This window comes from Mastigoproctus giganteus, chromosome 2 (genome assembly GCF_048544385.1).
Source record: "Mastigoproctus giganteus isolate SK-2022 chromosome 2, ASM4854438v1, whole genome shotgun sequence".
NCBI lineage: Eukaryota > Metazoa > Arthropoda > Arachnida > Uropygi > Thelyphonidae > Mastigoproctus > Mastigoproctus giganteus.
This window is the reverse complement of record NC_143576.1, coordinates 161,416,328-161,431,411: the sequence shown is the minus strand read 5'-3', so window position 1 is coordinate 161,431,411 and position 15,084 is coordinate 161,416,328. Positions and strand designations below refer to the sequence as shown.

Here is a 15,084-nt window from a genome sequence, read left to right as displayed (position 1 = left end):
TCGTATTGTGAGTACAGAAATAGAATCAGAATTAATTCACTATTTTCAGGTACTTTCCAAGCATAATTTTAGTTTTGAATAATTTTAAATTAGTCGATCATTTTGCCATTTCTGTTTTAATAAAATTCTTTTCTTAAAATATGCTTTTTTTTCCAAACTTATAGGAGTATTCCACTCCAATTGATCTGTGGTCTGTAGGATGCATATTTGGCGAACTACTCACAATGAAACCACTATTTCCTGGAAAATCAGAAATGGATCAGATAAACAGAATCTTCAAGGTAAGATAAAACTATTTATTTGTAATATTTCTTTATTTTTATTATAAGGAATATGAAGGAAAGAAGTTTACTACCAGTCTTCTGAAATTAATATTTGGTACTAGTGTCTATACTTACCTTTGTCAGTCAACAAAAGTACACAGTGAATAGTGTATATCAGGCCTGGGTAAACTTTTGGGCTGTGAAGGCCACAATAGGAATTCAAAAAGAATGCGGGCCGCACATAAAATACAGTAATACCCCGACTTACGCTACACCGACTTACGCGAACTGTGAGTTACACGGTTCTTGATTTTTTTTTCGTTTGGCAACGCTGCCGCCCACTATCTTCAAGGTCGTTTTTCATATGTTATCGATATACGGTGCGACGGCGGAGAATGAGAGCGAAAGATGAACAAAATTCAACTTTGCTGCTTTTATGTTTTTTATATCAGTGAAGGGGAAACACATTTCACCATAATAACGTAAAAACCAACACAATTCCAGCTATCGATATAATCGCAAATGCAATTAGATCGAGTTTACTACCAGTTTATAACAGATTTCACTAGTAGAAACGCAACTGGATTTTTATTGTTTTATGGTAGTAACCCCTAGAAATGTGAGGTGTTAATAGTGTATCTCTGCCTTTATGGTGTTGTTTATTCAGTTGCTACATGCGCGCAGTTTTGTTTATGCGTATCAAGCGTGCCTCCTCTTTTTGTAATTGCACTTTATTCCCTAAAAATGAGTAAAATACTTAAAAGGTGTGAAAAGGAAGCGTCCTGGTGAAGACACTGCAGATTCAGAGAGAAAAAGAAAAGCAATTATCAATAAACAGAGGCGGACTGGGTCAAAAATTCTTACCCGGGAAAATTTATAGTGGCCTCATACTACGGTTTATGGCCAAACTCACACTGGTCCACCGGGGTTACACTGGCCCTGGTAAGGCTTATGGCCAGTCCGCCTCTGTCGATAGAGAAAAAATATGAAATTGTGAAATGCTTTGAGCGAAATGAAAGACCATGTGATATTGCACGTGCTACAGGCCTAAATGAAGCAACGGCGAAAAGCACATGACAATTGCAAACTTGACAGGTTGAAAATTGAAAAGATCTCAATTGTAAAGGGCTTAAAAATTTTAGAAAACATAGACTCCAACGAAGAAGGCATTAAGCTACAAAGCAAGGAATAAAAAAATTATTAGCTTGCTACGAAGAAATTCTGCGTGAAAAAAAGAACGCGCTGTGTCGTCAGACGAATTTGTTAGATTTTATGAAGCCATCGAAATAACTTTTTAACGTAAGTCATTTGTTTTTTTAATACATATTTTGTATTAATATGTATAAAGAACTGCAATTTTATTAATATTTTTCTTCTAAATTAGTGTTTTTGTTAGTCCTTGGTCCCAATTAAGCAAAATTTATATGTATTTATATGCAAAGTTGTACCCCGACTTACGCGAATTCGACTTACGCGATTTTCGTCGGACCCACCTATCGCGTAACTTCGGGGTATTACTGTACTATTTTTAGATATATATTATTTGTTATCATGAAGAAGAAATATAACATAAAAAAATTATTCTCTAACAACCAAGAATTTAATGAGATGAATGGAACTGTTTTACATCTTTTAACATTTTTTTTAAATTCGGGTGTTAATTTTGTAGTTGAGATTCTTAAAACTGCTTGTAAATGTTCATCAGTGATGCTTGATCGTAAAGAATTTTTATTTAGATTCATGATGGAAAATGTTTGTTCACATATGTAGGTTGATCCAAAAATAACCAACATTTTTCGGGCAAAATCTTTAAGTTCGTCCAATTTGTCCGAATTAAGAGTATTGTAAAATTTACAGATTTCCTCACGACTGTGCAATTCCCTTAAATCGGTATCACACTGCAGATTTATATTCTGAAGCTGTAGTTCACTCGGTGCACTATCGATTTCTATTGAAAATGGGTCGCGCACTATTGCCAAACTTGACTCAGTTTTTCAGAAGTCGCCATTCAAAGCATTGATAATTTCACAATATTTTTCAAATTTATTTTCTGGAATCTTCAGCAACTTCATGATTGGAAAGTGGTCTACCTTGTTAATCAATAAATGTCGAAGGAACAACTGGAGTTTTAATTGAAATCCATTCAAACTTTTTACCCTATCATGGGCATATAAATTTTTCCCTTGTAACATGGTGTTTAAAGTATTTAAGTGTGTCACGATGTCCAGGGTAAACGTAAAATCACAAATCCAGTTATTATCAGTTAATTCGGGAAAGTCCATAATATTTTTCAGTTTTAAAAATAGAACGATGTCATCTTTAAGATCCCATACTCGCCGAAGAACTTTTCCTAAGCTAAGCCATCGAATTTGGCTATGATAAGGAATATCTGTGTACTCGGATTCAATATCTTGTAGAAAAGTAACGAATTGTCTTGTTTCAGGCCCTCTCGATCATATTAAATTTACTAGTTTAATAATACAAGATGTGACATGTTCAACTTTTAACACATTTTTACATAATACTTGTCGATGTATAATACAATGAATTGTAATTAAATTATAATCAGGATAATTTTCACAAAATGTCAGGACATATAATACCATAAGCTTCAGTCTTACATTCTTCAATATAGTCTCCATCACAAAAAAGGCTTGTTGCTTTTTGCAATTATATGAGAAATAACAGTAGCTTCTTGTTCCTTAGTTAGCTGCGTAAACACATTTTGTTGTCTAGTTAAATTTTGAATCTAGGCAAAATTTTTTGCACACTCTCAAATTCTATCTCAATTTGAACAATACAGAGATGATAAAACAATTTACAAGTCGACAAATTCTATAATGTATTACATATACAAATTTATTTTTCGAAAATACAATTAAAGCTTGCGGGCCGCACACTGATGAAGGCGTATCGGGATTAATGTCTGAGTTTCCAGATGATGCAAAGTTTGGCAGAGTAGTTAATGACAATAATGAAGGGAATGCTACTAAATTTCAGTTGTCACTTCTTAGACAGGCTGAGAAGTGACAGTTGAAATTTAACATTGACAAATTCAAAATACTGCATGTGGATAGCAGTAATACCAGAATGACATACCAACTGTTGGAGAACAAAACACTAGTTTTGTGTAGTTGGGTATCAAGCTAGTGTGTTCTCCACTAGTGTGATAACACTAGTAGAGAACAAAAAAAAGACCTGGTGGTAATTGTGCAGTCAGACATGAAGTTCTCTTAGCACTCCAAATGGGCTGCTAGGGTAACTACAGAGTTGTGGAATATTAAAGTGGTATTTGTTTTATCTCCAGAATCTTTGTATTATTTGAGATATTTGTGGAATCTTTTTATTAAGATTTTCAGGGCTACAGTGTTTAATAACAGCAAGAAGTAAACTTCAGTCTGGCCTACTTCACTTTATTTCTAGAAATTCTCTCCAAGTTAAAAATAAACATGGGAACACCCAATGCCAGCATTGATAAACAAGACAACAACCACAGCAATCAAACACTTGGAGCTCTTTGACTTCCTCTCTTTGCAACTTGACTTTCTCCAGTCCAACTTTCCTAACAGTGAGGTAATTTTCCTTGGTGATTTTAATGTTCACAACTCCAGCTGGCTTCCGTTTTCTAGTCACACCGACCCAGCAGGTCGAGATGCTGAGGCTTTTGCAATTACTAATGACCTAGCACAGATTGTTCATTTACCTACAAGAATACCGGACAATCCAAATCATACAGCCAATACGCTTGATCTTTTTCTCACAAACAACCCTTCTAAGTACACGGTCGAAGTGAGAGGTCCTTTAGGCACTTCAGATCACAACTTGGTGATTGTCTCTTCTCCAATGAAACCTTTATCTCATGGCTATTCCCAACCTCGTTTTGTTTGGCATTACAAGAATGCAAAATGGGATGACCTGTGAGACTTCTTTTCTTCTTTTCCTTGGTCGGATTACTCTTTCAAAACTTCTGATGTCAACGTTTCCTCAGATCGTGTCAGTGAAATTATTCTTGCAGGAATGGAATCCTTTATCCCACACTCCACTTAACAATCTCGTCCTTTATCTAAACTTTGGTTTTCCAATAAATGTGCTAAGGCTGTCCAAGAGAAGAATGTTGCATATCGTAATTGGCTTGTTTCTAATTCTTCATTTTCATTTTCTGCCTACACCGAAGCTTGCAACAATTGTAAAGCAGTTATTAATCAGTCCAAACTAGAGTTTGAACAGGCTAAGAGTAGAAAACTTGCTTCTTGCCCTAATGGTAGCCGAGCATTCCGGTCTCTTGCCAAAGCTATTGGCCGCAACTTTTGCCCATCTCTGCTCCCACCTCTGTCCAAACCAGATGGTTCTGTTGTCACTTCAGCCAACTATAAAGCTGACCTGCTAGCATCCCATTTTTCTTCCAGCTCATGTATTAATGATCTTGGTAAAACACCTCCCACCATTCCCAACACACTCCATTCAATGCCTCCTCTGGTCTTCCGTCAAAAGGATATCAGAAGGATTTTGATGAATCTTAATGCTAAGAAAGCTCCAGGTCCTGATGGTATTTCTCCACTTGTTCTCAAAACCTGTGATGCTGACTTACTCCTGTTCTTTGTCGCCTTTTTTCACTTTCTTATTCCAAAGGTGTTTTTCCTTCTGCTTGGAAATTTGCTCATATCCAGCCAGTTCCTAAAAAGGGTGACAAATCCCTCTTATCCAATTATCGTCCCATTTCAATTACTTCTACTCTTTCTAAAGTAATGCCAACTAACCGCCAACTCTTAAACTGCCTAGAAACCTTCCGTCTGATCAATGATCGCCAGTATGGATTCCGTCAGTGCCGATCCACCGGTGATATTCTGTCTTATGTTACCCATTTTGGACTAATTCAATGGAAAAGTTCAGTGAAACACAAGTAGTTGCTCTTGACATCTCAAAGGCTTTTGATCGTGTTTGGCATAAAGGTCTTCTAAACAAGCTTCCATCTTATGGTTTGCTAACTGTTTTTAGTAATTGGTTATCCAGTTTTCTCTCTGATCGCTCACTGAGGGTGATGGTAGATGGCTCTCTGTCTTCTAACTTCTCCACTAATGCCGGTGTCCCCCAAGGTTCAGTTGTTTCCCCCACTCTTTTCCTCTTGTATATCAATGACCTTCTTCCATTGACTGCAAATCCTATACATAGTTTTGCCGATGATAGCACATTGCATTCAACTTTCCATTTTGAGAAACCTTGTCCTGCTCAATCAGCTTCAACTTCTCGAAAATCTGCTACCAATTCCTTAAATGCTGATCTTCAGGTAATTCTCCAGTGGGGCAAAGACAACTTAGTTGATTTCAACCCTTCTAAAACTCAGTCTTGTCTTATATCTCACAAAAAGGATTCTTCTGCTCCTATGCTTATCTTTAGTGACACTCCGATTTCTAGGCAAAATGATATATCTCTTTTGGGGATTACCCTGACTTCTAATCTCTCTCTCTCTCTTGGCACAAGCACATCACAAATATTGCTTCCTCTGCATCTAAAAAACTTGGGTTTTCTCTTTTGCTCTCGCCGTTACTTTTCTTCCAAACAGCTGCTCACTCTGTATAAATCGCAAATCCGCCTTGCCATGGAATATTGTTCCCACATCTGGGGTGGTGCCCCCAAAACCTCTCTCAGGCTTCTCGATTCCATTCAGAAGAGGGCAGTTAGGTTAATTAATGATTCATCTCTAACAGAGTCTCTCCACTCGCTTTCTCATAGATGCACTGTTTCTGCTGCATGCCTCTTCTACAGATACTTCCATGAGCACTGTTCTTCTGAATTGGCTTCTATAATTCCCGCTCTCTCTTTCAAAACAGTCCGAACACGTGCCGCACCAGCCAACATCCATTTACTGTCCGACATCAAACCCACAGAACCAACTTTTCATCTTCCTCATTTATTCATTCAACTGCCGTTTTCTGGAACAACCTTCCTTCATACGTATTTCCTGAAAATTACAATCTACAGAAGTTCAAGTCCAATGTCAACAAATATCTTCTTTCATCTTCTCAACCTCCAACCCAAGCACAGTACTAAGTACTATAGGTTCTAATACCTCTCGTGTTTGGGGTTCACATAAAAAAAAAAAAAAAAAAAACTACATTTTTGCCATAGAATGATCTCTCCCTAATCAGAGTGAACAACCAAATAAAGAGCTGAAGATAAAAATAGATCCCACAGTTATAACCTATGCAACAAGATAAAATAAGTTACATGTTCTGCTTTAGCCTATTAAGAAGTAAACCGAAATTTGTCACATCTAGAAAGACTAATGTCCAGTAGAAGCATCGTTTTTCACCTGTCTCAAAACAGCTGAAGTTGTCCTGCCTACTGTTTTCCATGTTCAAGTTCCAAGAGAAAGTATAAATTATTATCTTCTGTAATTAGTTTATAATAGGAGTGGGCAATAAGAATTTACCCTCATCTAGAAAGCTGCTGCTGTACTGTAATGGTTTCTTCATTTAGGGAATAAGTCTGAAGGTGAGAGATCAGAAGAATAAGGTATGTGCTGCAGATTTTCCAAACCGCACCTCATTTCAAAGTACATTATGAGAGTAGCTGTGTGAGCAGGAACATTGTTGGCTAGGAGGCAGACACCTTGAGCAGCTTCCCAAATCTTTTCACTTGATTTTCCGAGAAGATTTCTGTAGTATTCTGCACTGCTGTGGGGAGTAACCTGTAAGGATAATACCGCCAGCATCTCAGAAGACTGACGTGAACTTGTTGGTAGACAATTGAACCTTAGAATTTTTGAGGGTTTGTGAAAGTGAATTTCCATTGTTTAATCATCTATTTTGTTTCTGGATCGTAGTGATGTACCCAGCATTCATCCATCATCACAATTTGGTCAAAAAAATCATCAAATTCTCTTTACAAAGCTCCAACAATTGTTTGGAATACTATTTCGGGAATCCTTTTGAGGTTTTTATAGTTAGTTATGTGTCTGTCTTCAAGGTTACAGTGGCAGAGTCAGTGCCACTTTAGTTACAATGGCAGAGTCTGTGTCCAAGATGGGTCTTCCATCTCTTGGTTTATTGTACATGCTTCTTTGCTCACACCTCAACTTCTTTTTCCAATTTTTCAGTCTCATATGATAGGTAATTAATAAAATTAATTAATTAATGACAACCAAAAAAATCAACATAACAAATTCAAGAAATAAGGTTCTTTTTTGGAATAATGACTGAGAAGAATGTGAAGGATATAACAGAAAGAGGCCTATTTATAAATACTCAAGAACATAATAACACACAATTTACAAGTTCCTTGGCGCCGCAGGAGCAGCAGTGCGTAGCACATGCTTCTTGATTAGACCGGGGTTCGAGCCCGTAACCACCAAATACGGAGGATGCGGAAAGGTCAGGGAATTGCCACTGCATATCCCTGGAGCAATATGGCCTTAGTTGCTAATGCTCCTAAAAACCAAATAACAAACAAAACAAGTTCCTAAACCAATAGCCAGAAGACAGTTAGCTAAGCTTGGTAATGATACTAATCAGTTATATGAAGACTACTTGTAAACAGAGGCTCAAAGGCAATGACTCAGTCTGACTCACTGGTAGGCAGTACACAGAGGGATTAATGCCCCGGGTAAGTGAATGCAGACGCTTTCATCTCCTCATGATTTTTTTTCTTCTTTACCTTGCAAATGAAAAAATTTTTTAATGGATTGGACTTCAACCTTCTTCTGGATACCACCTCTTGCTGTGTTTATGGCTCTATTTTAGTAATTGATTAATCTAGAAAAACAAATAAATATACATTAACTCTTGAGACTTAGTAGTATGCAGATACATAACGTCAAATCCCTAACTGAAATATTTTTAGCTGGAAAGAATGGTGGAATTACTGGAGCATCTGAGTATGTCTACCAGAGAACCTTTGCATTTAAACTTAGCTTGCAGAGATACCAATTGTGTTGCTACCCACTGTCCCATTCTTCACCATCCCATGGTGATGATGATTATTATCCCATGAGCTTTTATTATTTTTTTTTAATTTTTTTATTTTTTTTTCTGTCTTAAATTTAAAATTACTAATTAATTTTATTAATTAGTAAATTTAACTTATTTTGACGTATTCATTAAGATAATTAATCTTATAGTTAAATTTCATCTGGTTATAGGAACCTTTTAGAATTGAATCTTGAGAGAATAACCAATGAACAGTAAGTACTTAAATGCCATTTTATATGTAGCTACAAAATAAAAACAAAGTTTTGCATAAAAGGCATTATTATTTGAACATCTTATATTGAATCTCATCATTGAATCTTATATTGAATCTGAATAAGTAACCTTTTCCAGGTAGAGAAGTAAATTGTTATTTATTCACTCAAGATCTATGCTGAATGGTTACACCCAGCAGGAATCTTAAGAAAATATCAATGTAGCACCTTGTTTAATTCATGCTACCCTTGGCATGTTGGTTAATTTTGTATTCCATCTCTTAATTTAAAGTAAAATGTAATAAGACATTAAATATAATGTGATATGTTCAGCCTGGTAGGATCGTTTTTCACTTTAATTCCTTAATTGATAACTTGGACTTTACAAGGTATTTCTATTTTCTGAACATGTCATGGGGAAGACAACCTGGAGGTTTGGTGAACATTGAATTTTCCTCTGTTCAGTTATGCACAGTCTTTGAAATTGCATGTACACCTTGTTGGAACAGCCCTTTAATATTGTCTCTTTTATGATGCATTGTAAGGGGTGCAGCAATGTTGGTAACATTGCTTCTTAGCATTGATTAGCATCATCTGTTAAACTGGGCTATTTCATCACATCGTAGTTAACTCCTAACTTAATTAATTAATAAATAATTATTTATTATATAATGATTATAAATAATAATTTATAAATAATAAATTATATTATTAAATTATTAAATAATTATTTTTTGCTGTTATTGTTACACCTGATGATTCCACGAGGACTGTAGAAAAGTTGCGAGATTTAATTTTTAAATAAAGTTTTGTGTTGGAGTAAAGGGAATACTTGATTGCACACTAATGGAATTTCTGTAGTTTAAATTTTTAGCATAATAAATGCTACGTAAAAGTAATTTGCACAGGATTTATCAGTGTTTCATCTCAAAATAATAAAAAATAAAATAAATTTTGCAATCTTTTTCTTTTACTTGAATTGCTAAAATATATTATTATTATATTTCATGAAGGATAATTATATTCACTTCATAGTTTATCACTACCAAAAAGTACAATTAAATATTAACTGGATATAAAAGATTTGTCGTAGACTGTAACGAAATAAATAATTTTTAAATAAACAGACAGTTTAATGGCATTAGTACTATTACAGAGAATGCATTAGTGTATAGATCCTCCCTGAATGTTACAGATCCAGAAGGGTTTACAGAGTACAACACACACAGATAATGACAATCAGAAAATAATCACTTTAATAATATCCTCTCTATATTTACAGTCATTGTTAAAGCAAATGGAATCTTGTAATATCATCCTTTGATGAAGGGTGGAGCACGGATGCAAGAGATCTGCAGCTGATAATTTCAAACCCACATTTCAAATAGCTCACCTAAGAATTCAAAATTCCAATGAAAGCTGGCTTGAGATTAGACAATGGCAATTCTCTCTCTCTCTCTCTCTCTCTCTCTCTTTTTAACTTCATGTAACATTGATGACATAAATGCAAATTAAGATATCCAATTAGAATCTCTTGATCAGAAACATGGATTGCATTTCTGATGTAGGAGCCACAATTTACAGGACAATTTGAAGAATATTGCCCTTAAGAATTTGCATCTGAAAATCTAGAATCATAATACACATCCAAATGTTTTAGGGAGTTCCACATGTCTTGTCTTCCTTCACGGATTAGGCGATCTGCCTGTTCTGATCTCAAAGAGGTCTGCCCATCTTTTCTTCGGGCTTCCTCTGTCTCTTTTTCCTTTTGCTCTATATGTGTAAGCTAATTTAGAGAATCTATTATCTTCCATTCTTTCTACATGTTCTTTCCATCTTTGTCTATATTCTATAATTTTTTATTAATTGAGTAAATCTTTAATTCCTTTGGTATTTTATCTAATTTTGTACATCCTTTAAAACATCTTAAAATTTTCATTTCTGCAGCTTGTATTCTATTAATGTCTCATTGTTTCGGTATCCATGTTTCAGAACCGTAAAGAAGTATTGGTATTGCCATTACTTTGTAAAATTTCAATTGTGTATCTTTCCTTGTTTTCTTAGCCAGAGTTTTTTATTGTTCCACATATATTTTGGAATTTTGCCAATTTCTGGTTCATATCTTCTTCGACATCATATGTTATATCACATCCTAGATATTTAAAATGTTTTAATTGTTCTAATATTTTATTGTCTATAACTATTTTTGTTCTCACCGTATTTTTCCCCTTAAAAGCCATTGTTCTAGTTTTCATTGTTGATATTTTAACTTTATATTCTTCTGTTATTTGGTTTAATTTAAATATTGCTGTTTGTAAATTATCTTCACTATATCTTGAATAATTATTTGATCATCTGTAAATAACAGTGTTTTAATCCTATTTTTTTGTATTTAAATATATCCCTGTATTAATTTCCTCTTTCCATTTACATATCACATCCTCAATATATATGTTAAACAACATTGGTGACAAGCTACATCCCTGTCTAACTCCTTGATTTATTTTACTTTCTTTTGTTAATTTATTACTTGTATCTATTACTATTTTTGTTCCTTTATATAATCTCTATTTTTGTAAGATGCTTTGGGTATCCTTTATTACTCAATATGTCCCATAGTTTTTGTCTGTTTACTCGATCAAATGCTTTTTCATAATCTATAAATGCTAAATGCGTTTCTAAATTAAACTATTTTCGTTTTTCTATTATTTGTTTTAATACAAATATATTATCTGTACATGATCTTCCTTTTCTGAATCCTGCCTGTTCTATTAATATTTCATCAGAGATAATTTTAATTCTATTATTTATTATTTTATATACTGTATTTAATATGCTAATCCCTCTATAATTCTTTGTATCATTTCTATTTCCTTTGTTAAACATTGGAATAATTTTTGCTATCTTCCATTCCTCTGGTATTTTATATTGTTCCCAACATTTATTAAATGAATTTAGTATCCTATCTTTTAAAAATCTTTCTCCATACTTGATCAGTTCTGTATTTATACCATCCATTTCCACTGCTTTCCTATTTTATGTCACTAACTGGGTCTAACTGTATCTCTTCTATTTGATATGTTGGGTCTTTCCACAATTCTCCATAATGTTTTTTTCCATTGTTATTTATTTTATTTATTCTTGAAGTGTCTTTCTCTGTGTTATTCAAGTGCTTCATCATTTTATATGCCAGATTTTGTCCTCCACGAACATTGTGTTCTATTGTAGTTATAAATCTATCCCATGACTCTGCTTTAGCCTTTCTTATTATATCTTTAGTTTTATTACGTTCTTGTTTATATATTTCTTCATTCTCCCTTGTCCTGTTTTGTATATATTTAAGATATTTATCTTGTTTGTCTTGTACTGCTTTAGCTATTTCTTCATTCCATACCTTTAGCCCCTCCCCTCTTCTTATAGTTTTTCCTGAATTGTCCTAGTGTCTCTTTTGCTATCTTTTGAATTATATTTCGTATATTATTCCATTCTTCTTCTATTTGTTCTCTCTCCGATGTTTTACTTATTTCGTCTTTAAGCCTTTTTTCATATAAATTTTGTATACTTTCTTCTTGAAGTAGATATACTTTGTAACCTAACCTCTCCTTCCTCTGTTTAATAGCTTTTCTCTTCTTCCATTTAGCCCATAACTCTATTTTTGAAGCCACTAAAAAATGATCTGAATTAATATCATATCCTCTAAACACCTTAGTATCTCGACATTGTTTTGCTAATTTTTGATTTACTATTACATTGTCTATTATTGATTATGTACCTCTTGTTGACCATGTATATTTATGTGTGTATCACGTTTTCTAAAAAATGTATTTGTTATCTTTAAATTATTAAATGTTGCAAAATCTCTTAATTTATATCCATTTCCATTTACTTTATTTTCTCCCTAACATCCCATAATATTTTTTATTCGCTTATTCCCTACCTGAGCATTATAATCTCCCAAAATAACTACATGGTCCTTTTTACATTCTTATCTAGTTCTTTTTGTAACTCTAAATAAAATTTATCTGTTTCTTCCTCTTTTCCATCTTCTGGAGCATAAATTCCAATTATACATAAATAACCTTTGTCTGATTTAAATCTTACTGCTATTATTCTGTTATTTATAAATGTGCAGCTCTGTATTTTGGTTTTCCATTTCTGATCTATTAATATTGCTACTCTCCACTGGCTCTTTCCTTTTGATCTACTCCACTGTATATTATTGTATAAGAATCATAATCTTTCATACCTTTTAATTTTTTCTTTGTTTCTGTTATGACTGCTATATTTACTTTCTTCTGTTTTAAGTGTTTAAGTAGTTCAACTTCTTTATATCCTAATCCTCCTTTTATGTTCCATGTTACAACATTTAAAATGTCCGTTATTCCTTTTCGTTTCCTTTTTCTAGTCCGAGTCGTGTCCCTCTGTCCGTTCGGTTTCTCTTTCAGCTTTGAGTTTTTATTTTATATTTTATTTTTTACTTGGGTAGGGAACCAGCCTCCCGCACAACCCCCAACCAGGAGGACCAGTATTTTACTCTTCGTCTTATCCTTACCCTTTGACCTGTCTGGCTAGGGTGGCCCTACCAGTAGTCTAGCTACTGCCAGTATAGTTCTCTGGGTCATCGGGATACTCAAGCCTCCTCACCGTGACAAGGCGGTAACATTTCAGGGAGGGTTCCACATGTTTGAGTAAAAAACATGAAAGGTAGTTATCTTTTAAATAGACATGTGGAGTAACTTGGCAGGATTAATTTGGAGGCTTCCTTTTAATTTAGAATATTTAAGAAAGGCCTTAAAGAAGAGGAATTCAGGTAGAAAATCTACAGAGATAGTTCTCTCACGCAGTATGCCGTTAGCACTCAGCCACCCAGCACAACACAGGAGACTAAACTCATGCATCACACAGCACAACAAAATTCTCCACAACAGATAGCACAGTTTTCACAGGCAGTAGCTATTAAGTGGAATATTATTAGTATTAGACATATGTTGCAAGGAAGCCCTAAACTTTTGTTAACCAGCCAAAAAAGTAATAGTGAATAAAAAATAATTAATTAAAAATAAAAAAAGTACTAACAGATAAAAATAATAAAATTAACTTCCTGTTTGACTCTCTCCTGTCATAAGTGCCTGTCCAGCTAACCTTTGAATTTTTCAAGCTGTCAGCCTCAACCACTGACGTATGTAACTTATTCCAATAATTAACAGCTCACTGGCTAAAAAAAAAAACTTCCTGCAGTCTATTCTAAACCTCTCCCCCTCTGTAATTTGAATTTAAGGCCCATAGTTTTGGAATCATTTGTAACAGTGAAAATTCGACTCTCATTCATTTTATTTTTATCACTTAGAGCGTTATACGTTTCAGTCAAGTCTCTTATGCCTAGTTTCTGATCTCAATAAAACAATATATTATATTTTTAATTTTATTTGCTCAGTCCTTTTTGAATATCCCTCTTATTTGTTTAGAGTAAATATTAATATTCAAGACTAGCAACGTAAAGAAATAGTCTTTCTGAATATATGCATAATTATGTTAAAATAAAATTTAAAAAATATTCTTGTATTCTAAGATGTGACTTTAAACATTTCTTAAAATTCTGATTTAATGTGATTTAATTTTCTCTTTCTGATAAATGACTCAGTGTTGTATTGAAGTTATCATGTTTTATTTTTATTTATTTATTTTATTTTATTTTATTTTTTTACTCACCTAATTGTTTAGGACTTGGGAACACCAAGCGATAAAATATGGCCGGGATATTTAGAACTTCCAATGGTTAAGAAAGTCACCTTTACAGAGTATCCATACAATAATTTAAGAAATCGCTTTGGTCCAAACCTCACTAACATGGGATTTGATCTTCTGAATAGGTAAAGATTTATCCTAAAACAGTTGTGCTTGTTTTTTCTTAAAGAGGGAGAGGTCTCAGAATTATTATTTAATTGTAGTGAAACCTCCCTTAATGGACATCTCTCTAAAAGGGACACCTTTTGTTGTAGACAGTTTTTAATATGGATGCGAACACTTTAATAGATGTCCGCAGTTGGATTAGACACAGACACCTATAGGTGGTATCATCAATCACCCTAGATGGGACACTTTCAAGGGTGAGGGTAATTGACACCAGTTTGCATTTTTGGTGGTCAAAGGGCTTTTGTACTGAAGACAAATGATCTAGGTCATTACAGTAACACCATTTAGACTTTTAATGGCCGTGGATAACTCACAGAGCAGATGGCACGATACGTTGTTAATACACTCTCAACTAAAGAATGTGTACAAATTTATTTGGGCTGTCCAATGCTATTCCACTGTTGCACACCACTTAGCAAGACAATAAAATTGCCAAACTGAGAAATGCTCTTTCCAAAATAGAGTACTGCTGTATATAGCACTCAGTATTTAAAAATATGAGATTACCTCATAGAAATTGCTTTGGTCCAAACCTCCTTCAGGAGTATGGTGCAGAAGACATCCTATGAAGGATGTCTTCTGCACCATACTCTCCAAATAATATTGATTAAAAATGGTTAAAAAACAACTTAAAATTTAAATGCGTTCCTCACACTTTGCTCATGGATGGACCGACACTCCTGGGATCACAGCCAAAGGCCCCAACCCAACCCCAGACATATCAAACCC

At 34.1% G+C, this 15,084-nt stretch overlaps 1 protein-coding gene across 1 annotated transcript in view; it reads left to right on the top strand.

The window, feature by feature from the left end:
- Positions 1-15,084, top strand: part of Pitslre (cyclin dependent kinase 11B pitslre) — a 233,911-nt gene that overhangs the window by 173,918 nt on the left and 44,909 nt on the right. The window contains exons 14-15 of the mRNA XM_090389610.1: positions 165-281; positions 14,164-14,312. Coding sequence (XP_090245736.1) covers positions 165-281; positions 14,164-14,312 — 266 coding nt within the window. The remainder of the gene's footprint in view (positions 1-164; positions 282-14,163; positions 14,313-15,084) is intronic.